We start from the raw sequence: 26,216 nt of genomic DNA, 5'->3' as shown, positions 1-26,216 counted from the left end.
TGCATGTTATGATAATCAAATTATTCCATAATGATACAAGGACCATGTTAGTTTTATTATTACTAAACAAAATAAAAAGATCAAGGGAGTGAATGAATAGAAGCAGAGACCAAGAAAAGTAAAGGAAAACATATTCTTTATCGATGTGGATAATAATGAATGATACAAGCAAGACACTAAAAAATCAACATATATGCGTCACACAAATTATAACACAAACTTGCACACAATTTGTTTATGCTTTATACAAACTCAATGTAAATTTAATAACAAATGCTCTTTAAAATTACCAAGGAGCGAAATCCATCCAAAAGATATCAATTTCTGGATACATCTCTGGCCAGTGGAAAAAAAATATAATCTCACGCCATTGATCAAGCACCTGTGCATTTTAATTCAACACACGTATCGGTTTTTTTGTTGTAAACAATCCAAACCTGCTGAAGACTAGGTAAATGAATGTGGAAGGCAAAAACAGGAAATGATACTGTACAAGGGGCTAGGCAGAATGAAGAATGGAAGAGATAATATCAATGGATATATGTTGAATAGAGCTCGAAGCATGTTACTTCAGCATTTTCTCGATAGGTGACAAGATGCACAAATGTTCTGTTTTGGACCGTGTTGTATTTGTAGGATGACTTATCTTTTAAAATTCATGCACTGCGGATTGAGGCCTATTTTTTGAGCTTCGAAAGAGCTACTCTACTTCTTAGCGACTGGAATTTTCTTAGTTCCTGCAGGAGTCGAACCTCGAGCAGCTGTTCTTTCAGCGATTCTCTTTTGGCGCTCTAGCAACGATTCTTCCTTTCTTCTGCGCTCCTCTTCCTCCTGCAAGGAAAAAAATGCATCTTACTCAATGTCAAACAAAAATAAAGGATGATAAATAACAGTCAAATCACTTCGAAGATACATGGTTGCCATACCTTTTCAAGCTTGCTCTTTTGAACAGTTGATCTACTCGTGGAAGATGTTTTCTTGCTCTTGGATAAAAGGTCTGTCCTGCTCTTAACAAGAGATCCCGCCAAAGGTTTAGAATTTTTTGCAGGGGAACTTGAAGTCTTCTTGCCATTGGTGCTCTTACCATTCACAGGAAGTCCTTTTCCCACGGGACCATTGGCTTCAACGGTTGGATATTTTTTATCAGTTTCAGCGAAAGAAATTTCAAGTTGATAATCCATTTCTGGAGCCCAGGATGCCCCCGTTGAATCCTGTGACTCCCTAACAAGAACCATACAAAGGTCATCAGGCTCACTGGACATTGATTTTTCAAATCTGGAAATATTTGAATCTCCAATTCCGGGATGTGTTGATTTTTCAACTTCTGAAACCATGCTAATATCAGTTTTCCAGTCAGAAACATAAGGTTCATCAACTGCTGATCTAGACTGTATTATGAAGGAATCATCAACCACGGGAGTTTTAACAGCTGTTTCTTTTTTAACAAAGCCCCCTTCATAGGGCGCAGGGCCATGATCATTAAATTCTACTCGTTTAATGTCACCTGTTCTTGGAACTTGGGACAAATTAGCAACAAACCAATCTTCGTCTTTGTGGTTTTTCAGAACAGATGATTCGGCAGCAAAATCTGCGGGAGTTCCCAGTTGACTCATTCTTGAGTCTTCTAATTGTCGTGAAAACATCGCACTCTCATCTTGAGAAACAGTTTTCTTTATACCGGGACGAATATTTTCAACGTTCATAAAATCTGTCATTTCTGTTCCATCATAGTCTCCACCTCTCTGAATGGCAAGAACAGAATCATCAACATTCAAAGGTTGTTTCTTAATTTTCTCGGATTCAAAGTCTAAAGTTACACCATTAGAAGTTGGCTCCTCATGACTCATTAGAAGATTCTGAAAAGCATCCCAAGTATTATTTACTTTCCCTCCAGAAATATTAGCATCAAACTCGTTTTCTAGATTCTGTTCATCATGACTGTTTGATCCATTCTGCACATGGATTCCCCGTGGCCCCTTATTTTTACGTGCTTTCGAGAGTGCATTGTCTACCCCATCTCTAATGGACTCTTCATCAAACGGAAAAGCCCCTCCCAATGAACCATCCGAGATTTCATTCTCCTCTCCGTTGTGCCTCTGGGAAGTTATGTAATTTATGTTCCGGATAACGACTGTTTTGGAGGACTTTTTCTTGTTCTTTTTAAAATATCCTTGCCCCTTTGAATAATGCTTCTTGTCATTCTCTTTAACCTCTTCATAATCTGTCCCAGAATAGGAGTCACTAGATTCAGTTTGTTCATCCCCTTCAGATGTATCTGTCCCTTTTGCATCCGAAGGTTTCTCTTTCTGCTTATGTGATTTCCGGTTTTGACTATCTTTTGATTGTGGAACAATCCCACCAGGAGATGACCATCCCATATGCCCTGGATAATATGGCTGCATCCCTGGAAAAGGATAACCCTGGAAGTTGTACATATATTGAGGAATCTGGTTCATCCATGGTAACTGCGGCTGAGGTGTCTGCTCTGGTGCAGGCAGATTACTTGCTGTGGGAGAAAATTTTAAAGATTTAAGACATACCAATTGTATGATACACATGATCCCAATTTTCTCATAAAACGTTCAAGTTTTCTGAAAGGGATACTCAGTAGCCATGCTATGCATGCCAAGAAATTTGTCTCATAAGCATTGATAGACAAAAACATCCAGTCAAGAATTTGTAAAAACAAAAAGAAAGGAAGTAAAAAGCACCTTTACTTCCATCTGAAATTGGAGTGGAAGCCAAATCAGAGAGAGATTCAGACAAGCCAGTGGGAAAACCATTCCCATTAATACTTTCACCTGCGAGCAAAATTCCAGGTGATCCCATATATGAGAATTCAGTTGCAGCAGATGCTTGCATTGCTGCTAATTCATCCATCCATTGGTCATCTGACTGCTTCTGCTTGTACAGCTCCTTAAAATCAATGCATGCTTCTCTATACAACAAATTTTTTTTTATATAATAAAACAGTTAGTTTAAAAAAATCCACCTTTGACAATATAAGATCATGCACATTAAAACGGGCTCAATTATTTTACTGTATACAAACAATTCAAGAAATAACTCTTATTGAGGAAAACATTTGAATGATTAAAGAAATCAATATCTTAGCCTAGCATTTAGAATCTTATATTTGAGCCAGACTACCAAGCCACTGACACATGTACTGTGTTCCACAATGTAAAAACATTTAGAGAAACAAAACATATTTGTAGAACAAGTGATACAATAAAAAAATCATTGATAAAATATAACAAAAACTAAGCATTCTTTTTCCTTCTGCAAGAACTTTGAAATGGAAAGACCAGGATAAAAACATGAATATTGTAAGTAAATAAGGAAATAAGTTTTGAAGCATCTCTTCGTGCACGCACGCGCACACAACAAAAGGAAGATCGATAAAAGTTCACCTCAAACGTGTGGCTCCAAATGTGTCTGCAAAGGAAATGAGATCATCAATGGTGTCCATTTCATATCCTGCTACAACTGCACGAGCATATGCCATGGCTTGCTCTTTAAGGAGTAATCCTTTTCGAGTATCCATAACACGTTGGAGGCGAATCCTACCCAAAACAACGACTTACTGATTCACATAACAGAGCTATTAAATACAGTAGTGATGCACTACATTTGACAAGTGACAACAGATACCTGGAATTTTCTTCCGGTGCAGCCCCGTTAAGTCCTTCTTCAGAGGATGACTAGAAGAGTCACGAGGAAATATAGGGTGTAAGGGGGGGAAGTAACAAAGATGCTCTGAACTACTAACCACTTATTGACATCAAAATAAAATACCTTCGCGGAATTTATCGACTTCTTTGTGATCCCATCAACAGCCGATAAATTTCCTACTGATAAAACAAGTAGCTTCTCTAAAAAAAAGGCCAAAAAACAAGTAGCTTGGTAAATATTCGAACACTACACACATAGCTATAGATCAAGATATTGGCATCATGCTTGAAGACTGATACAAATGCTTGAAATGAGTGAAATATTACAGAACTAGAAAGTGTGCAATATGTTTTATCTTTTTTGTGTTCATCAATGTGTATGTAAACCATATACTTTCAATAAGTACATGCCGCAGCTTACCTTCCCCTGGATGTTCTGTCACCTCCTTCTTAAGAACTTCATTAGATTGAATTGCACTTTCAATCTGTGAAATTTCTCGTTCTATTCGAACAACCGTTTCAAGAATTTCAGGTGTGCTCACAAAGCGCACAAATCTACCATGAAACGGAAAAGAAAGCAAGTTTGTGTTAGTAAATTGTATCTTCTTTGCGATGTATCATAAAACCTCTCACAAAACTCACAGAAGAATTTGATCCCAACCCAAGAAGTGACTTCCTATGATTTGGATCTCAAATTTCATCTTCAACAATTGTAATTTAGTCAACTAAAAATCTTGTTATTTGAAATCTATCACCGTTTTCAACTAAAACTATTGCGATTAAACCAAAACCAGTTAAGAGTTCACAGCAACAGCAATAGATTTTTCGATATTGCATCAAAGTCAGGAAAAAAAGATCTGCTTGAGTGAGGTTCAAAATTTCAGAGACTAATTGAGATATTGTTAAATTACCTCTGAAATGTGGCTACGGTGAACCATGAAGCATCATCAGCAGCCGTTGGAAGAAGTTTTATCGAATACCCACCTTTTGAAATCTGATCTTTTGCATAGTTCAAGTGAGAGATAAATGGTTCCACAAGCCCAGATGCAATTTTCTCACTTATCTTCCCAGAAAAAACCACAAGATCGCATCTTTTATCAATTTCATCAAATGCCACATCAAAAAAGTAAACAAATTATCAAAATTTCACCCAGAGAACTAAAAATAAACACACATTTCACGATATTTGCACCAAAGAGGGTAGCAAGAAAAAGTGTACCTTGTTCTTGTTGGCGTGAGCTGAAACAGAGCATAGTCAAGAAGGGTCTTCGAATCCATACTCACTCACAATCAAGAAATCAAGAAAGATGGTAAATGAATGAACTTCTAAGATTGTAATATGTCACAAGTACGAGTTCATTGAATGTGACATTTACAAGCTTTTCAAAGTCTTAACTGGATATGAGAAAAAGCCAGCCAGAATTGATGCAGCAGTCCACATGGGATCTGTGTTAAACTGGTGAAAGAGAGAGCGATGGAGTTGGAAATTGGATTGGAAGTTTTGAGCGTAGCAGCGGTTTTCTTGATTAGATTATACGGATATGGGGCCCAATCTTCACGTTGTCCCCACCTCCCACCATTAGTTTAAAGAAATTAAAATTTTGAGTACAAGATGAGTTTATTATAGTCCAATTTTTTTTTTTCAATATTTTGTTTGATATGCTTTGCATTTGGATAATGAATTTCAAACGTATTTATATATTTTTTTGTTTTAAAAAAATAAAATCATAAACTTCAAATCTACAGTTACATACCTATTCTATTTTATTAAATTTGAGGACGTGATAGTAACCGCCTAAGAAAAACACCAACTTTTTCTTCTAACTTTACTCTTATATAATATTAACATACACTTTTGTTTTGTTTTTTTTAAAATTTCAACACACATTTTTATTTTTATTTTTTTATTTCAACAATTCAAATATCAATTTAGTCCCTCTATAATTTGTCAAATTCCACTTTAGTCCATCGATAATGATAAAAAAGACTGTACACACGCGTGGACAAGATGTTATTTGAAATTCATTTTATTTTATTTAACTGATATGTAAATAACTAATATATAAATTTAAATTTTGGTGTATTGCTTATTTTTTATAATAAAAATATAATTGAAATCCATAAATTTCAGATTCATCTCAAATACACCTTAAAATTTTTAAAAAACAATTATTAGAAATTGGAGCTTTTCTTACACCTTTATCTTTATAATATAATATTTGAATTTTAATGTCGAGACTACTGGTCGTATTTTAAAAACAAAAATATGACTATTGGTCATATTTAAGTAATAAATCAGACAAAAAAAAAGGACATTTTAACGTATAGTGTCACTTGCTAATAAATTAATAATTAGAGGTCTTAATGAAAAGAACGCATCCAAGCATCCTAGATGTGAAAAATGCAAGTAGATTGATTACAAACTACCAAGAATCGAGCAAAATTAATCTATTTAAGATATCGACATGCAGGATTTTACATATTATCTACTAGAGTTTTTATTTCGTTTTCGCGATAGAGTATAAATTTCTTTTTAATATTCAAAGGAAACACATTAAAGATTCCTATAATTTTTTATTTAACTCTTTTTAGAGGAAAATTTGAACCATTTCAAGAATTTTACTTAAACTAACATTCCATAGAAACCATTAATGATGATAACCTTTTCTAGTAAATGAACAATATAAATAATACAAGTTTTGTGGTCCAAAGAGAAATAATGTGCATTGCTTTATTTGGAGGTAAATGGGGGCATGTTAGTTGGGTTGTCCTTGTCCCTTTCTAGGAAGGTGGGTATAGTACACAAATAAATCATTGTTATCTTGATTCTTGGCTTCTTTCAAATTTTTAATCCATGTAAAAAAATAATAATAGAGATTTCATTTTAGACTATTATTTTATTTTTCCATCTGAGATCAACTAATAGTAACATAAATATAAACAAATTGAATAGAATAAAAACTAGAAATATTTTAATGAAGTTAATTCGATCTTGAATCGCATCAGTCGTATATGAACTCGATATATTAGTCGATCCATTCGCGACCATCATTTATATATAAATTCTAGTATCATGCATAATAGTGAGCAAAGGTGTGTCATCCCTACCTTTTTTTCTATAGATTTGGAGTTTTTTTGCTTTGCGATAAAAATAGAATAATTCGATTTGGAGTTAAGAGATTTGATCTGAGAATGAATTTGAAATGAGATTGTATTGAGTCTATTTCAAATCGACCGTAAATATCATTATTAGCATCGAAAGGTATGTATTAAACATTTAACAAAATACCAAAATAATAATCAGAAGTATATATGTCACATAATGCCTATAAATATCTACACAAGATTGGTGTCACTGCCATCAGCTTGATTTTGCTTGTCCCTGAAGAGAAGAATCATAATAAAGTTTGGATCAGCAGTAACCTGCACCATCCTCCCTCTTTGGCTCATTATCCATCTTTTGCTTACATTCATTAATATTATTATTATTTGGAAAACACATTAATAAAACAAAATTTACCATATGTGTGTGTATCTGAGTTTGTGTGTGTGTTTCTTATGCATTACGGGTAGATTTGGGTTGACCCGACATTAATATAGATAGAGATGTCAATTTAGGTTTGATCCGACAGGTCAACTCAACTCGTTGTGAAAAAAAATGAGTTGAGTCAATGTTTTAGAATTCATTTGGAACTGAGTTAAAACGAGTTAGCTCATTTGGGTTATGAGTTATGGTGTGCTGGGTCAAGTCGAGTTAGCATGCGATTTATGTTCGTTACTTAGTTTATATATTAGTTTAATGTTATTTAAGTTCTTTACTATATCTGTCTTTGTATATTTTGTATCAAAATAACGAAGATGATACAAGTAACAAAATTAAATTTTTTTTCTCGGTGAAAGATCAATATTCAAGAGATCAATAATTAATGAAGAAAAAAGCAAAAGAATGGAGAAGAATATAATGAAATAATATAATAGTTGATACATTTTGAAGAATTGCATATTATTTATTTAGTTTTTTAAGACTTTTGTTAAATTTTAATCACTCTCTTAATTTCTTATGCTAATGATATTAATTATTGAATCATTTGTTTAAATGTAATTAATATTATAAGAATTATTAAAAAAAAATAGTTGGTTTTTTTTTAGTTTTTTATCTTTCAATTTTTGACTGATCAGTCTCTCTAACCCACAACTTATGGTAGGTTGGGTTGAAGTTTTTCCAATCTACATAATTGGTGGCCATCCTGTTTGATGATTTGCTAAGGTGAGCTAAGCTAGTTGGGCCCGTTTTAATTGGAGGAGCCCACTTTAAAAGTGGTCCGATTAAGTGGGTTTTCCTGTAAATATCAACCACTCGAAACAGAAACAGAAACAGAAAATGAGAAATACTCCTTGTTATACATATACCCCACGAATTCTCAGTCCTAGAAACTTTACACTATTTAATTTATAGTTCCCAAACTTATTGGCAAAACCTTGTGTGAGACGGTCTCACGGGTCGTATTTTGTGAGATTGATATCTTATTTGAGTCATCTATGAAAAATTATTACTTTTTATTGTGAATATCGGTAGGGTTGATCCGTCTCACAGATAAAAATTCGCGAGACTGTCTCACAAGAGACATACTCAAACTTATTATTATATGTTTATAAAATAAATTTGGTTTCTTGATTAAAACCATTCTAACAACATATATTTGGACACAGATTTTGTTGCCCAAAATTCTAAGGAAAATGATTTTATCTCATTTTTCTTTAAGCATAAACCAAATCTATTCAAGTTTCATGCTAATGATAAGGGATGGGATGAACCAAATTTGTTTAAGTATACTCTAATCTCAAATACTGAATTATGAAAATTAATCAAGTCATTTGTATAATTTTTGTAAAGGTTGTTTAACATAAAAGTGCAGAAACAAAGCTGTGTATCAGATTTTGATGTTGTGTATCGATGTTGTCGACAAAATATTCCTTTCAACTTTTATATAAGAAAGTTGATCAAACAACTAAATATCCAAATTTCTTCATTGTTTCAATTCTTATATATATGTATCAAAGTGACCGTCGACTCGAATATAAGATCGAATTACTAAAAGCTTAGCTCCAACTATTGTATAACTAATTGTGTTGATTTAATTGAGGCAATAATCGTGTCTAACAAGATTTCTATTTGCTAAGTGTATATTCTATAATACATATAATTATATATTTGCTCCTCCACTAAAAAAAAATCCTAAATGAAGAGAAACCGACCCATACGAGAAAGGTACAAGGTGTCACCATGCTTGTATTTTTTCTGGCCAATTCACCACTTTGATCAAGAATTGTATTCACTCGAATTCTCTCCATATATGTACTCATGATGTAATAAACAACAATATCTAGTTTATCAGTGTGTGTCTTTCTGCACTAAAATGATACACAGTCCCACAACTTTTGACTTGCCAATAAAGACAACCCCACATTTGGGTTTGTTGTTCTTTGTCCTTTTGCACAATTTGGAGGATTGGAAGATTAAATAAAGTTCAAGAATTCATAAACTAATTATTTATAAAAGGGTTTTTTTTTTTTTTTTAAATGACGATGACTTATTTTGGGTGGAAAATTTGCAATTTTGATATTTTATATTTGACTACTATATATTTACTATTTTTGTTTTTTATGTTATCGAATTTCAGTTTTAACATGTTATGGTTGCGTTTTTTTCAATTTCGGTATTTTTTTTCTTCCAATGTTGCTCTAATATGGAACATAACATTGACACGTTTGATAAAAATCGACGAAAATTGTCAGAAATTAGAAGACATAATTCGATTTTGACAATACAAACGACCTAAGTAATTGCAAAGAGAAAAACATGTAAAACAAATAATTATAATTTTTCCGAATAAAATTGTAGTGCTAGTTAAGCCATGACTGATTGTTATTGTAACTTAATGCCAATATAGTCAGCAGACGTGGACATGAAACTGCAAGTGTTGAACTGCCAACCCATTGGTCATGAGATATTGTCTGTTACTGTTACATAATAAACGCGTGACATGAAATCAAAAGCGTACAGAACTGGTTCCATTTCACAAAGTTAGTTTATGTTACATCGATGATGTTTACCTCCCCATATTCTAATATCATTAGATTATATATATCATTTTCTCATCTTTTTATGAAAATTGATATATATGTTGATGATTCAAGGGTTAACATTTAACGAGAAATATTCTAGATATAACATAAAATAATCCAATTTTGTTGGTCTTGTGGTCCCCAGACCTGATAATTTTTTAATAGTTTCACTTGGCGTATGGTTTGTTTTTTAGACAAGAAAATCCGCAGTAGTTTAGTTTTCGATAATTAATTATTTATGTGTTTATTATTGTATAAGAAATCATATAGATTGAAAAACATTTTATTTGAGAGAAAATGATACAAAACGGGTATATTCGATGCTTTAAAAAAAACGTACGTGTGTGTATATAAGGTTAGTGCGTCTAAGCAACCGCCGCTCATCATTTTGTATTCATTCACGATTGAGGTTTAACCCTTGTAAAATTCTTCTTTATTACCAAAAGAAAAGTACGAGAGAATCTATAGTACACAGGTCAGGCATCATAGATTCTTAGAAATTGATCTGAATATCGATGGAGAGCCCGAGTTCGAGCTGCGGACAACCGCATCTGCCGCCAGGATTTCGTTTCCACCCCACGGACGAGGAACTTGTGGTTCACTATCTCAAGAAAAGAGCTGCCTCAGAGCCTTTGCCCACGAACACAATCATAACAGAAGTTGATCTCTATAAATATGATCCATGGGAACTTCCAAGTATGTATATATATTATATATGTGCGTGCATGTACCTGGTCAATTTTACACTAACTTCAACTCTTGGAATTAGTGGTAGTAACATTAATTCCTGATGCTTTCTGGTATTAGGTAAGGCGAGTTTTGGAGATCAAGAATGGTACTTCTTCAGCCCGAGAGATCGGAAATACCCTAACGGAGCCCGGCCGAATCGGGCCGCCACTTCGGGCTATTGGAAGGCCACAGGCACGGACAAGCCCGTATTCACAGCTAAGGATCAGACTCAAAAGGTTGGGGTGAAGAAAGCCTTGGTTTTCTATTGTGGGAAGCCACCAAAGGGCATTAAGACTGATTGGATAATGCATGAATATCGTCTCCTTGAAAATAATTTCAACGTTAAATCCCCTGGGATGCCCTTTAGCAGCAAGGGATCTTTAAGGGTAAGTTTGCTTCCAAGGAAAAAAATTTACCTTACCAAGAAACATTGAAACTAAAGCAGTAAAATGTAATAATTTCAAATAAAAACAATGTTATATAAGGATATTGTTTCCAAATTTTAGTCACTTGTCGTGTCATGATTTCTGTTACCATTTCATTAAATAGGAAAGATAGACATTAGAGATGTTGGAAGATCTTAATTTGCATTAACCATTTACTAGTTAGTATCCTACTTACATTTATTTAACGTAATTATTTTTTTACTGATTGATTTTTGGGTATATGAATTACAGCTTGATGATTGGGTTTTATGCCGGATTTTCAAGAAAAACACATCTACCACTACCAGACCTATAGACGAAAGCGAAAGTGGCGATCGATCCAATATGGAAGACATGTTTGTTTCCATTCCATCACGAACCATGGACGTGTTTCATCATCCCCATCCGGGGATTGTTAAACCCGGCTCGAATCACAGTTTCATACAAGATGATAGCGGAAAATTGATCTGTTACGATATGTTATCTGGGATTCATGGTAATCCACACATAATATACGAATTATCCACGGCCATGCCCGCCAGCATAATATCCTCTTCGTATGGAATCGGATTGGAATCCAATAGTGGGATATTTTCAAGGAAGGATCATGAATCGATGCATGGGAATAATCAGGAAAATAATACTGACAATCAAACTGGTGATAATGGAAATGATGGGTCCAACAGTTCTTCTGTTTCATTGCTCAATCAACAGAATTCATTTCTCAAGGGATGGGATTATGCATCGTCGTGATTATATATCATCATGTACATGCCCTTGATTGAATCGATAGCTGACGTTATAGATACACATATGTTCCTATTAATACGAAATGCAGTTTGATGGGTTGTTTATTAAAAAAAATTATAAATATTTTGTGATATAAAATAGCATTTAGAGTGTATTCAACTATTTAAGCTCAAAATGATATTTGTTCGTCACACACGCGTAAAATAGTATGGACGATTTTTGATATATAATTTATTTAAAGTTTAAAATCATGTAATCTAAAGTGTATAGATGGTAAAAAAAAAAAAAAAGTGAAACAATATATTTCTTTAAAATTATTATTAAGCACGACGTATTATTACTAGAGATTTGGTTTTTAGGATAACTGATTTCGACGTAAAGCACGAATAACAATATAGCATGAAGAAACAAGTTTTGTTTTTTTTTTCGAGGGAATGAGTTGTAACTGATGGAAATCAATTTTATTTACGGGAGGAATTTTCAAAATATGTGTCAAGTTAAAAAAATAAATAAATTCTTATCCCTTCAACTTAACTATATACTATATTATTAAGTGTGAGATCCTTAAAATAACTACCTTAGAGGACAACAAAATATTTAATTTCATAATTAACCTTTTTATCCTGCTAAAGACCTCTTGAAGTCACTCCATATTTTACATAGAAAAAAATATAAACAAAACTTCTCTTTTAAATCGAACAACTCTTCTAAATTAAAAATAATTTCATGTTAATTGTTTAGTATTATTTGATCAAATTAAAAATAATAATACAATATACAACGCGTATGCATATTTTACTAGTGTAGAATTAAGTGTGCCTAATACTCGAGATAGCATTTAGGCCTGTCTCATGTTTAAATATTGTTTCGGAAGGAATTTTTTTGTTAAATATAACAGACAAACTATACAAACTAAGTTTAAAAAAGGATCATTTTGGAAGTTGCTAAAATCCTGAAAAAATATAAAAAAAAAACAGTTTAGTTTATGCATCAAAGGGATTGTTTCTCTCTTATTCTAATACCATAATACCATTAGATTACGTGAATCTCTTATGTAAGTTGAAATATATGTTAGCAATCTAAAGATTAATGTTTAACCACGTCACTTTGCTTACTTTGCTTATTTTCCGATACAAGTACAGCTAATAAACCTAAAATAATATAATCCCTTCACACGCACAATTTCAATTGATTTGAGAGTAATGACTATATGCTTATTTCTTCCAAGAATTAACAGGAAACACAGCCTAATTATAACATAAAATAGTTTAATTTATGTTGTATTCAGAGTAGCCTGATCAGTGTAATGCATGTCATTGATATTATATAAGTTTACATGAATTAATAAAAGCTATCATCATTTTGTTTCACCGTTAATTTTGCTATCTGGAATGTAAAGTTCCACGAGGGGTGTATGATTTGTTTGATATATACATCACTGAAAAATGCTTGAAAACAATGAACTCCGGAAGATCAAAAGTTGCCACCGTGTAATGATTTCTTATACCAGGAAACGAATAGAAAAAGAATTAACACCCATGCAATTTAAAGTCGTGCAATCCTATCAACACAATAGCATAACCTTTTTTGGTCACTGAAACGTCCTCTCCCAAGTCTATGCCTCTTTCTCCATCAAATAAATCCAAGGGTGTGAACAACCAACAATCCCAATAATCAGTAACTGGTTTCTTAGAACCTAGGATCACATCTGCGCTCGCAAATAATGAAAAGGAATATTTACGAAAATTCAGGTGTTATCTTGGGGTCACCTGAGTGATTGTCGTGGGAAAAGTACTCATTTGATGGCTAGTTGAAGCTTTTGAGGACTTGTTATTAAACGTTGTGCCACTTACCAGACCCGAGGTTTCAAAGAAACCGGGAGGTGTGAGTTGCTTTTCGTTAAGACGTACATTTTTGGAGAGCATTTCAATGACCTGGCTCATTAAGGGCCTCCTGCTACCATTTGCTTGGGTGCAGAAAAGGGCCACTTTCATGTACCTAAGAACCTGGTCCTCTGGAAATGCTTCCAATTCTGGGTCGACTAGATCCAAGAGTTTACCTTCTTCGTGTAGCTCCCATGCCTGTGAAGCAACCAATGCCGATGAGAGAAGGAATTATAGTAATAGGCACAAACAATAAAATGAACTCAAAATAATATAATGGCTTGGAAGGATGCAACTTCAGGAAAAAAAAAACAATTTAGAGCAGGAAATGAAGTTTACTGTCGAGATACTAGTCCATTTTATCTAACTTATACGAGGAGATACTGTGTAGACAAAGGGTAAATGACTCAATCTCATTTTTGCTGTTCAGTTATCAGAGGATAATTAACACCAAAAGTGATACAAAAAATTACAACCAAATATTCCTAACCCATTCGACAAGCAATTTGTGCATTCCCCCATGATTGGTGTTTCCACTGCTCCTGCCACTTACAACTTCGAGAGTTAGAACCCCAAAGCTGTATACATCGGCCTTCATAGTTAACTGGCCACCTAATGCATATTCAGGTGCCAGGTAGCCACTGCTTAGAACAACCCCAAGGTACAAATTAGGACCATAACTTTCAACGTTTGAGTAAATACAACTTTCAATTAGCTGTCAGGATTACAGTGCCATTATTTGTTGTGGTGTAGAATCAAAGAGGAAAATGAGACATACGTTGTTCCTGCTATTTTTGTGCTGATGTGGGTGATATCTTCAGGGAAAAGTTTAGCTAATCCAAAGTCTCCAATTTTAGGTCGGAAGTCCTCATCCAGGAGTATATTACTAGCTTTGATATCTCTGTGCACAATGCGAGGTACAAGTTCTTCATGAAGATATGCAAGTCCACGAGCAGTTCCCAAGCAGATGTTAGACCTCTTTTCCCAGTTCAGATTAACAGACCTGTTCATACCTGAAATACAGGCAAGCATTATGTTCAGTCTACATAGGATACTGTGGGAATCTTTTAAATAGATTCAAATGTCACAATACTCTATCCAATTACCTAACAACGCTCGATCGATGCTCTTATTCTCTAAATATTCATACACCAAAATGTGGTTGGTACCGTTAACGCAGCATCCAACTAACTCAACTAGATTTGGGTGTTTAACATTGGATATAGTGTCAATCTCAGTTAAAAACTCACGCACTCCTTGCTTTGAACCGGTAGAAAGTGTCTTCACAGCTACTTTCTTTCCATTTTTTAGGGTTCCCTGTGAGATTGCAGTGGGTTTAATACGAAGAAAATAACAATGCAGGAATGATAGTTGAACGTTTCAATGTCCCATCAACTTAATAGTTCATAAATATGCGACCATCAAACAAAATAGTACTGGTTGAAGCAATTTTCTCTGCCTACAATACAGACCATTAAGAGAAAAACCAGCCTGGAGATTCTTTGATTTCCTCTATGCATGTTTGTTTGCTTGAATTAGAAAGATGATAAACAGTAAGAAAGTAGTTAGAGCTTCAATGCATGTTATATCTTAATACCAGCAAAGGGTGGTGAAAATCAGATTACATACTGGCCGAAAGATGAAATTTTGCTGTGCAATATTTACATTTTAAAGTTATGTCGTTCAGACATGATGAATAGAAACTATGCAGCATTGAGTTAATACCTTGTAAACTGTCCCAAAACCTCCTCGTCCTATTTTGTTACTGTGATGGAAGTTGTTTGTTGCTTCTCTTAACTCGTTGTATGAGAAGTTATTTGTCTTACCAATTTGGGGCCCTAGACAGATATATAGAATCAATCAATCAATCAAAGGAAAAAAATATACCAAGTAATAATTTCTGGACCGTCGTTAGAAAAATACTGATTGGAAATAAGCACCATTACCAACCACATGATTATATTTTCAGTGCCCCTACATGTTTCTTAAATTAAGATTGACGTTTGCACATCCAAGCACTTGCCCAGATCCCAAATATGTTATAGATGAAAGTTGCAGATAGTTCAACGAGTGTCACACATGCAAGCTCATTCATACTCATGTTTCCCTCGGCAACCTTACCTACTTTATGTGGTAGAATTAGGCTAAGTTGATGTTAAACACTCCGATTCATTTCCATGCAGTCCAAACATTCATATATCTGTGGCAGCACATGACAATACAACAGTGAATGAGGTTCATTTCATGTAATTTATTTGATTAAGTGTTTAAATTTCGATGCTCAAAGACCATTGAGCATCTCATAATGATTGTACAATTGCTTCGATGATGTAAAGCTCGTAACTTGTTACATCGGTTATATTTTGAAATACTTATAGATGCTTTATTACTGAAATGTCAATACGATTGCTACTATAGCCATAGTCACAACACTAATCATCTAGCTACATTCAAAATATTCACATCAGATCACATCCTTAAGTAAGGTCATCAACGTGAATCCTCGTTTTCCATCTACATAACTTCAAACAGTTCTTTTTAGCACTCCAAACTTACAGCCTCTTCATCCAACTTCACCAAACTATCAACAGCGCAACCAAAATCTTCAGTTAATGGTCTACATGCCACATGGTAGAAAATTTTGAATTAGAAGTTAGTCATCTTTCATAAAAAGCAACAATGCCAACATGATGAAGCCGCTTTGTGACTAAACCATCAGCATCCGTGGAAATTAAAAGCAATCATGAAATCCCACCCTCTGCCTCTGGCATAAAGAGTGTATCTTCACCAAAAACTACAACGCGGAACCTTTAGAACTTAATAGTTTTACATTGAAGATTGCAAAGAATGTGGGTGAGTTAAGAAGAACAAACCTTCTTGGTCTTCTGTCGACTGACGAGCATCTTTATTCTGTTTCTTCTGGTGCAAAGTCAATGCACCAAAGCAGCAACAGCCCATGTCCCTGAATGGTCTATTGCACTAATCTGCCTACTCCAACACCGGTGTCTCAATCTGGAGAACAAAGAGATAGATAAGACATTTCTATCAGACATCACTAGTTTTTTCCACAGAATTTCTCCAGCCATCAGCTAGCCTGCACACTATCCAAAGCATGATTGTATTCAAAAGTTCACGTGTTGCGAACACCAATCTCGCGAAAGGACAGCACAGTTCATACAGCGAATTGGAATTTGGTATCCATTGGTAATTTATAGTAATTTCAAAAATCTAAGGATCACTTCCCAAATATGTTAAGCCTCCACTTCACGTCTATTGCCCTCCATCTCTCAAATCCCTGGTTTCAGAATTAATTTGGCAAAACTCAACTATTTTCATGCAAATATTTACAAATGTTCAGCATCACAATTTACAAACATGAAAATTTTACAGTAGCGAGTTCCAATGCACCAGTTGACTAACCAACCAAGTTCCACCCCACACCGACCCCCACACCCGCCTACGCTCAGATAAAACACACGAACCACGAACACAACGCTTACCTCTTAGAATCACAAGATTAAACCGGTATCATATTTTGACCAGATTAGTGCACACTCCTCTTGATAACACTACAAGGTGCATACAGAAAAGCAAGGCAACCACTCCACCGAGATCGCCTACCTTTGATTTAGACACAATTCGCCTAACTTGAATTTCAGCAAGCAACACAAACCCAGGGGCAATAAAACAATTAGTAAACACACAAACAAGTAAAATTCAGCAGTCAATACAGATACTAACAAATTATTCAGCGAGATCGGAGCTCGATAAGAATGAAGGAGACTGCGAACTCTGAAAGCTGCAGCTGGAGTGCGAAGAGCGCCAGCAAACGTGGGCGTATCGCGTGTAGCGATTCAATCATACAGTGTGGAATCGCGTTTTTGGTCGCTGTAGAGGCGAAGAACTTTGGCGAGAATGGAGAGATAGTGTCAAGAGTCATTTCTAGCGCGAGCAGTTTGCGCCCTCAAAAATTACAACCAATGCAATTGACACCCCAAAGCAACATTAGTTTGACTCATTCCACCGCGTTTTAAATTTTTATTATTATTTTTTTGAGGAAAAATCTAATAAAAATGTAAATATGTGTTGTACAAATACGCAGAATCCAGCACATTAATAAGTCATAAAACTACAACTCATAAAACAATAAACGAGATATACTTTTAATAACATTCCACAAAAAACACACACACAAAAACTAGAGAACTTCAGCATGTTTGATAGCACACTTTAGAGTGAAGATCTTTATTTTCCTTACTATTTTTCGATAGCTGGTTTTCATTTTTAAAGAGTGCACCCAACTTGATAAATGCAAGTTGATAGTGTGGTGGACAGTGGCAGAGTCAGAAATATGGCTCTGATATCATATTATTATAAAATTATACAAAATTTACATATATATTTTTTTTAAAAAAAAAATTGAGCCACCTGGGTTTTACATGTGCCTCCGCCCCTGGTGGTGGATCTCCCCTTGGTCATCGTAGATGTACCCTTGTAGTTAACACAGAATGCTTTCAAAATTGTGTTGGTCGGTCCCATAAATTTCCTCATTCTAAGCCACTCTCGAATCACTTTTCAAATCAACTTTGTTGCCTCAAGGAGAAGAATAAATGTGATGTTGATTCATCCTCCCCGTTGCAAAAAAATCACATTTCTTATCATGAATATAGCATTGTCGGTCTCGTGTGAGGAGCTTCCATGAGCGAACAACCGAAGTGTGACACGATATTTTGGCAAGATGCATTGTTTCCACACTAGAGGTTTCCAAAGCCAATTACCAACTTTGTGTATAAAGAAATCATATGCACGACTTATTCCTCTACACCGATAGAACCAATTTCAAGTATTGTTGTTGCATTCCCAACCGACCCCTGCCCACAATCAATTCGTCGCGGATTTTCAATAGTTGTTTAATAAGTGGTGATACCCCAGGGATGAACCCATCAAGATCCGGCCCAAACTCCCGGCCCATCTCTAAGGCCCACAGGTGAATGGCCCATGACAAGCCCGTGTATTCTTCTATAAATACCAGGTTTGAGCGTATGATTGATTATTCAATATATTGTTTTCAGCAGCACCCTTAGCCGCTCCCCCCATATATCCTCAGTCTCTGACTTGAGTGTCGGAGGGGCTACGCCGGAACACCCTCCCGGCCCCCTTCTAACGGTCTTATTCGTGATTTCAGGCTCATGGCAATTTCGGAACCTGCGTCTGGACTAGTGACACTTGCTGAGATCGGACCCTAAATTTCCCGTGAGTATCACTTGGCGCCGTCTGTGGGAACTTTGAGTTGAGGCGTAGAGATGGTAGGCAAGAGAGGGAGTAGAAGAGCTATCTCAGCATCATCGGGTCCTCAGAGGGGACCCGAACAATCTCATGTTGAGACAAGGCAGGAACAACCACGTCTTGAGACGAGACATGAACCACCTCGTCAAGAGACAAGAGCTGAGCAGCCCCTTCACGAGACGAGGGTCGAGAAAATCCGTCCCAATGAGAACGTGGGGAACTTGACCCTGGAGCAGGTGGCCCAATTTATCACCCGGACTGTGGATGAGGCCATGAAAAAGAATCAAGAGTCTGTGTTTGTTGAGGAACAGGCCGCCCGTCAGGAGCGTGTGGAAAATACTGAGGGCCGCCCGAGCAGGGTTGAAGAGACACAGCCCCACCAAAGTGGGGAGATTAGTGAGATGGGAGAAATGTGGAAGGAAATACAGATGTTGAGGCAGCAGTTGGGAAGCAGAGCGCCGGCATCCAAGAGAGGAATTCCTTTTTCACTAGCCATTTTAGAAGAAAGGCTTCCTCCAAATTTTCGACAGTCGAATGTGGGAGAGTACGATGGACATACCGACCCAGAAGAATTTGGGGAGATTTGAGAACGCGGCTCTGTTGCATCAATATACAGATGGAGTGAAGTGCAGAGTGTTTTTGGGCACGTTGGTGAGGTCAGCCCAGCAATGGTTTAACACCTTGCAGCCCAACTCCATACGTTCTTTTGAGGACTTCTCAGCTGCCTTCTTGCACCGATTCGCTAGCAGCAAAAGGCACCAGAAAAATTATTTGAGCCTGTTCATGATGAAACAACAAGAAGCTGAAACTTTGTGAGAGTTTGTCCAGCGTTTCAACAACGCAGCGTTGGAGATACCAGCGGCCACTCCTGACATCATGATAAGTGCCTTTACCCAGGGACTTAGAAGATGAGAGTTCTTTAAATCGTTAGTGAAGAAACCTCCATCAAGTTATGATGATCTGTTATCTCGGGCGGAAAAATATGTAAATCTCAAAGATGTCCAACGACATAAGAGGATGGAGCAGCGACCTGGAAGAAGTAGAGTTGAGGGAGCGGAAAGATGAAGTAGGAAGAGAGGCGCGAGCGAGAGGGATGATGATAAGGCTAGGGGCAGAGGACAATTCTCATCCCATGTTCCTCTGGATGGGAGTCGGGACAAGGTGATGGAAGTGAGGGAGTCCGAGGGGAGGTGGGAGAAGTCGCAAAGGGTTGAGTGGAGTGCTAGATTGCCTTCGCGGGATAGACGAGAAGGATCCTCATCCAGGAGTCGACATAGGTCTCGCTCGTCCCCTAGGCGTGGTCAAGGCCCTCCATGGATAAATAAGAAGATCGGGGAGCAGAGAGGGGAAGGTCGATGTCAAGATGTCGGGGGGTGCTACTGATGGAGACTCTGGGCTAGCTCGGAAGGCACATGGGAGAAGGTTGGAAAACTTTGAGATATCTAGGGGTGCAGACTTACCACAAGACCCCGTCATCAGCTTTGGGCCGGAAGACCTCCGAGGCATTGTAACTCCACATAACGATGCTTTGGTGGTAACGGCCACCCTTGCCAATTATGATGTGGCGAGGATATTTATTGATAATGGAAGCTCCGTGAACGTCTTGTTCAAAAGCACGTTGGATCAAATGAAGGTGGAAGGATTTGAGTTTGAGCCGGTCTCCCCCCCGCTATATGGGTTTGCAGAACACGCCATCCTGCCTTTGGGTCAGATGTTCTTCCCTCTATCTTTGGGACACGAACCTCGGCGTATAACAAAGATGACAACATTTACCTTGGTGGACACTCCATCCGCTTACAATGGAATTCTGGGGCTACCAGCCCTAAAGGATTTCAGAGCAGTAGCGTCCACATATCATCAGAAGCTGAAGTTTCCTGTGGGGAAGGGGGTTGGAGTCTTGTGCGAGGACCAGAAGGCACGTCGGTGTTATGAAAGAATCGTGAAGGAAGAATAAAAGAGAGGTCGCGAGCATTCGCATGGAAGCTTAAGCTCAGTCTTACAGTTGTAGAGTCATTCGGAAAAGCTTCTAAGTGGGTAACTTTGTCCTGTGGAGGTACAAGAGGAGCAGAGAGAAAAGTTGGAGAATGCGCTGGGTAAGGCTCTAAAGAGGCCCGGGCACGCTTACAACCTTAGAGAATATTAATCTTGACTTTATTTTTGGTGTATTTCGTTTCTGAATTTGTCTTACGTTATCAGTTGAAATTTAAAAAAGCCAAGTTCTTATATTAAGTTCTTGGATGTTCTTGTATTATGGGGATGATATGAATTAACTTTTCCTACTAAGACATCGCCTAGTAGAGGAGCAGAGTGGGAGAGGAGAAAGATTTTATTTTCCTGCTTAGGCTGCGCCTAGTAGAGGAGCAGAGTTGGGGAGAAGAAAAATTTTCATTATCCTGCTAAGGCATCGCCTAGCAGAGGAGTTAGAGGGTGAGGGGGGAGAAGAATTTTCATTATCCTGCTAAGGCATCGCCTAGCAGAGGACTTAGAGAGTTGGGGTGGAGAAAAATTTTATTTTCCTGCTAAATCATCGCCTAGTAGAGGAGCAGAGTAGAGGAGAAAATTAAACTTTACCTACTTGGGTTGAGCCTAGTAGAGGAGTCAGAAATGATGAGGTGAGAATTTTATTTTCCTACTAAAGCATCGCCTAGTAGAGGAGCAGAGTGCAGGAGAAAAAAAATTAACTTTTCCTACTAAGGCATCGCCTAGTAGAGGAGCAGAGAGCAGGAGAAAAATTAAAATTTTCCTGCTAAGGCCTCGCCTAGCAGAGGAGCAGAGTGGAGGAGGAAAAATTATATTTTCCTGCTAAGGCATCGCCTAGCAGAGGATCAGAGTTGGGGTGGAGAAAAGTTAAATTTTTCCTGCTAAGGCATCGCCTCGCAGGGGCGGCGTGTGGGTGAGGAGAATATTACTCTGCGGTCAAGGTATCGCCTAGAAGAGGAGCAGAGTGGAGGAGGAGAAATAAATTTTCATGCTAAGGCATCGTCTAGTAGAGGAGCAGAGTTGGGGTGGAGAAAAGTTAAATTTTTCCTGCTAAGGCATCGCCTAGCAGAGGAGCAGAGTTTGGGAGGAGAATCTTTATTTTTCTACTAAGGCGTCGCCTAGCAGATGAGTTAGAGGGTGAGGGTGGAGAATCTTTATTTTCCTGCTAAAGCGTCCTCTAGCAGAGGAGTTAGAGGGTGATGGTGGAGAATCTTTATTTTCCTGCTAAGGCCCGGCTTAGCAGAGGAGTTAGAGGGTGGAGGTGTTGAATTTTTATTTTCCTGCTAAGGTATCACCTAGCAGAGGAGTTAGAGGATGGAGGTGGTGAATTTTTATTTTCCTGCTAAAGCATCACCTAGCGGAGGTGCAGAGCTGTAGTGGAGAAATATTATATTTTCCTGCTAAGGCATCACGTAGCAGAGGAGATAGAGGGTGGAGGTGAGAAATTTTTTTTTTCCTGCTAATGTATCATCTTGCAGAGGAGGTAGAGGGGGGAGGTGAGAAATTTTTTTTTTCCTGCTAATGTATCACGTAGCGGAGGAGTTAGAGGGTGGGGGTGTGGAATTTTTATTTTCCTGCTAAGGTATCAACTAGCAGAGGAGTTAGAGGGTGGAGGTGAGGAATTTTTATTTTCCTGCTAATGTATCACGTAGCAGAGGAGTTAGAGGGTGGAGGTGTTGAATTTTTATTTTCCTGCTAAGGTATCGCCTAGCAGGGGATTTAGAGGGTGAGGAGGTTGAAGTTTTATTTTTCCTGGTAAGGATTATTTTAGCAGAGGAGTCAAGGGCGCGAGGAAGTGTAAATTATTTTTCTTCAAGTGTTTAGTAGAATACCTTGAAGATGGGGGCGATAAGGGCTTACTGTGTTAGAAAAATTTGTTTGATTTGTCGAGAGCGAACGATATTTGCTGCTGCGAAAATTACGGGGATGGGCGATGCGATGCGAGGGAATATATCACACAACCCTTCGCAAGGGAATATATCAAAATTCTCAACGTACTGGACGAGGATGGGCGATGCGAGCACTCGGGCGCTCGGGCGAGCGCGGCACAGGCGAGGGGCGAGTGTGGCACGGCGTGGGCGAGCAAGCGACGGGCGAGCAAGCGACGGGCGAGCGCGGCTCACGGCGAGGGGCAAGCGTGGCGCTCGGGGTGCTCGGGTGTGGGCGAGCACGCGGCGTGGGGCGAGCGCTCGGGCGCTCGGGCGAGCGCGGCGCGGCACAGCACGGGCGAGGGGCGAGCGTGGCGCTCGGGGCGCTCGGGTGTGGGCGAGCACGCGACGTGGGGCGAGCGCGGCACGACACGGCACGGGCGAGAGCGGCACGGGCGAGAGTGGCACTGCGTGGGGCGAGCACGCGGCGTGGGGGAGCGCTCAGGCGCTCGAGCGAGCGCGGCACGGCACGGCACGGGCGAGCGTGGCACGGCGTGGGCGAGCGTGGCACGGCGTGGGCGAGCAAGCGAGGGGCGAGCGTGGCATAGGGCGAGTGGTGAGCGTGTCACGGCGTGGGCGAGCACGCGGCGTGGGGCGAGCGCAGTACATGGTGAGGGGAGAGCGCGGCACACGACGCGGGCGAGCAGGCGAGGTCTCGAGCGGGAGAGTAGGCGCGCACGGCGAGGGCTCGGCGTGGGCAAGCAGACGAGGCTTCATGGGCGAGCGTGGGGAGGGGGCGATGCTACGATAGTGGAGCGTGTGTGAGTTGCAGAGGAAATTTTGCAGGGACAAGTGAAATTGAAGTGAAGAGATTACTTATATCTATAGGAGAGCTCAGACCAAATCTTACCATTCAGGACAAGATGGCGAGAAGGACACACATAAAACTCATACATAAAATTAAATGTTTATTCAAACCTTGTGCATGTACATTTTGAAGGAGTTTTACATTTGAATTTTATAAATATAAGATTTTAAAAATATCATTATTTTCATATGGAGATTATGAGTTTTTTTTTTAAAAGTTTTATTGGAGACTGAATGATATTGAGTATTTACTACCATATAAAAAATATAGCAGCTACAAATCTAGTAATTTATACTCCTATAAATAGTTTGACCGAAAAGAAACGAATAACCTAAATATATAGCCAAATTTCTTAAGTTTTTTTGTTTCAATGTGTGATGTGTGAATATTCCATCCACTTATTGCTATTTAGTCCCAATTTGAACTTCCAAATTCTAAACTTTTTTCCTTCGTAAAACTGATCGTAGAAAATGGAACTTTTCTTTAAAGAAAATGTTGAGTAGCTCAATATGTTTTTTCAAATTTATTTAGAAAAAGTTAACTTTTCATATCTAGAACAAGTCCTCTTATATAGAAAAACTGGAAAAAGAAAAGTAAACAGTCAAATTAAATGGTTGGGATATTTTATAACTTGGTTATTTGAACTTTAAAGCGAAATTTTCATGTGTTGATGACATTTTAATAAATATTTTAATTTTCTATTAGGGGAAAAATCGAATTTATAAAAAAATTATTTCAATAATGACCAGATTTTTAAATCGAAGGTTTCCGGATAATTTTGACGCAATTAAATGAAAGATATGGCCTTGAGCGGAACCTAATGACCCACGAGATAATTATTCGGTTGACCATTTCAACTACCAAACGAAACCCGTTCCCATTATATGCTCTTGGAGAAGAAAACAATAAAGAAGGAATAAATCCCAAAGACTGAATCACGTGTCGACGCTTTAAGAGGTTGTTCGGAAAAGAATAGGATGACATCGCGTTACGGATATAAAAAAAAATTATTATTTTGCTTTCGTGTTCTCTATATTTGAGATTTTTATTGATTAGATTTCGAAACCGATCTGAACCGAGTTCGGATTGAACTGAATCTTGCATGGATATTGAATCAGATTGAGTTGGTAGGAAGTGAATTCATAATCATATTAATCTGGTCTGATTTATATGATTTGATTATATATTTCTTTTGTTTGTTTTACTCCATAAATAATATAGTCATTGAAGAAATTAAAATATTGATTCGATGTTTAAATTTGATTGGGTTACAGATATGGTAATTCCGATATATATCATATGAGTTTGATTCAGTTTCATTATCATGCCATTCGAAACAGTATAATTCATTTTGGAACTGGTCTAATCCAATTCAATAACATGCACATTGTATTTCTTATCAAGTGCAAAAATAATAACACTCAACATAAATAAGTTTCAATTTCATGATAATACAATTGAAATAATCCATGTTGTAATCACAAATGTTTTCTCCAAAATATATAATATAAGATTGTATAAACATATGCGTGTCCACATCGATATCTAATACGAGAATGATGACATTTGTTTTCAAATTTTAAAGAGGATCACTCGTCATTTATTTTATTACATATTCCGAATTTGTAATAAATGATATTCATTGTATAACGAGGATCAGTTGTCATCTGGGGGAAAATTTGTTTGTCAATTATGTTCAATTAAAAGATAGTTGAATACTTGTATATCTGATGTGCCTGTTTGAATGTGGGAAGATACATACACGAATGAAGAAAAATAATATATTTTAAAATGTTTAATTTTTTTTCTAAGCATCGATAAATAGCAAAAAAAAAAAAAGAAAATTGATGTGATATACTCATATGTGAGTTTGATAGCAATAAATATGCCAGATTATATTGGTATTTTGGATCTTATGCTAAAATTTTAGCTAAGATTTCCTTGAAATAAATGAGTTATTGATTCATAAGTAGTTTATACAATAAATTTATCGAATGAGAGACTTTTTAAGACTTCAAAACAAAAGTGCATAATTGCTAGAGATGACAATATGTCAGGTTTGAGTATGATTTTATATCTTTAGTTTTCATCTTCGTCCTCATCGGATATCAATTTCATCTTCATTATCATACACGTCGGATGAGATTGAGATATTCATATCTTATCCTATTATCACATGTAATTGCATTTTTCTCACATTGAATTATTTCAAGTAAACTGTGAATATCTATAAATTGCTGAGAGTCATAAGGAAAAAAAATCAAATATAAAAATTATCAAATTAAACATTATTTAACAAAATATTAAAAAATATTTATCTTAACATCATTATCCTAAAAAATAACATAAATTCTATAATAATAAATTTATTNTAATCGAGTATTCGGGTCAGACATGAGTAGGATTCCTTTAGACCTCCATCTGCATATCCGAAAATCCCTATACGATTACTCATTTATTTAATTTGGCAAAAAAATCCCCTACATACTCTCCTTCACTCGAGTTGTGTATCAAAATATCCGTCGAGTTTAGAGGAAATTGTTATCTATAATAATTGATATATAAAAAAAAAGTCCATATATTATTTAAGAGAAATTATATTTACAGATAATTTTTTGTTATTTGCA

General features: G+C 37.0%; 4 protein-coding genes across 6 annotated transcripts; 2 read left to right on the top strand and 2 right to left on the bottom strand.

The window, feature by feature from the left end:
* Nucleotides 1–119: 119 nt before the first annotated feature.
* On the bottom strand, nucleotides 120–5,229 carry LOC140980609 (COP1-interacting protein 7-like). Of its 3 annotated transcripts, none has more exons than XM_073446541.1 (9): nucleotides 4,894–5,229; nucleotides 4,586–4,765; nucleotides 4,096–4,229; nucleotides 3,799–3,875; nucleotides 3,655–3,704; nucleotides 3,414–3,566; nucleotides 2,712–2,938; nucleotides 927–2,506; nucleotides 120–831 (listed from the first exon to the last, which is right to left on the bottom strand). In XM_073446541.1, the coding sequence occupies exons 1-9, from the start codon at nucleotides 4,950–4,952 to the stop codon at nucleotides 706–708; spliced, it is 2,586 nt and encodes an 861-aa protein (XP_073302642.1). In that variant the 5' UTR covers nucleotides 4,953–5,229; the 3' UTR covers nucleotides 120–705. The 3 variants fall into 3 exon arrangements, with proteins under 3 accessions (XP_073302642.1, XP_073302643.1, XP_073302644.1); XM_073446542.1 differs by having other exon boundaries at nucleotides 3,799–3,854; XM_073446543.1 differs by having other exon boundaries at nucleotides 3,799–3,851.
* Nucleotides 5,230–10,188: 4,959 nt separating this feature from the next.
* LOC140981457 (NAC transcription factor 56-like) lies at nucleotides 10,189–11,850 on the top strand. Its single transcript, XM_073447868.1, has 3 exons — nucleotides 10,189–10,496; nucleotides 10,608–10,915; nucleotides 11,207–11,850. Exons 1-3 carry the CDS (start codon nucleotides 10,316–10,318, stop codon nucleotides 11,705–11,707), a joined length of 990 nt encoding a protein of 329 aa, XP_073303969.1. The 5' UTR covers nucleotides 10,189–10,315; the 3' UTR covers nucleotides 11,708–11,850.
* Nucleotides 11,851–13,113: 1,263 nt separating this feature from the next.
* LOC140981084 (cold-responsive protein kinase 1-like) lies at nucleotides 13,114–17,562 on the bottom strand. Its single transcript, XM_073447341.1, has 7 exons — nucleotides 17,329–17,562; nucleotides 16,461–16,599; nucleotides 15,313–15,425; nucleotides 14,694–14,904; nucleotides 14,366–14,600; nucleotides 14,078–14,228; nucleotides 13,114–13,785 (listed from the first exon to the last, which is right to left on the bottom strand). The coding sequence occupies exons 2-7, from the start codon at nucleotides 16,543–16,545 to the stop codon at nucleotides 13,459–13,461; spliced, it is 1,122 nt and encodes a 373-aa protein (XP_073303442.1). The 5' UTR covers nucleotides 16,546–16,599; nucleotides 17,329–17,562; the 3' UTR covers nucleotides 13,114–13,458.
* A 2,674-nt stretch (nucleotides 17,563–20,236) lies between these two features.
* LOC140980772 (uncharacterized) lies at nucleotides 20,237–20,827 on the top strand. Its single transcript, XM_073446815.1, has one exon. It carries the CDS (start codon nucleotides 20,237–20,239, stop codon nucleotides 20,825–20,827), a length of 591 nt encoding a protein of 196 aa, XP_073302916.1.
* Nucleotides 20,828–26,216: the final 5,389 nt, after the last annotated feature.

The sequence above is a fragment of the Primulina huaijiensis genome, chromosome 7 (assembly GCF_012295235.1).
Source record: "Primulina huaijiensis isolate GDHJ02 chromosome 7, ASM1229523v2, whole genome shotgun sequence".
Taxonomy (NCBI): Eukaryota; Viridiplantae; Streptophyta; class Magnoliopsida; order Lamiales; family Gesneriaceae; genus Primulina; species Primulina huaijiensis.
Note: the sequence above shows the minus strand (reverse complement) of the source record. Positions and strands in the feature narration are given on the sequence as shown.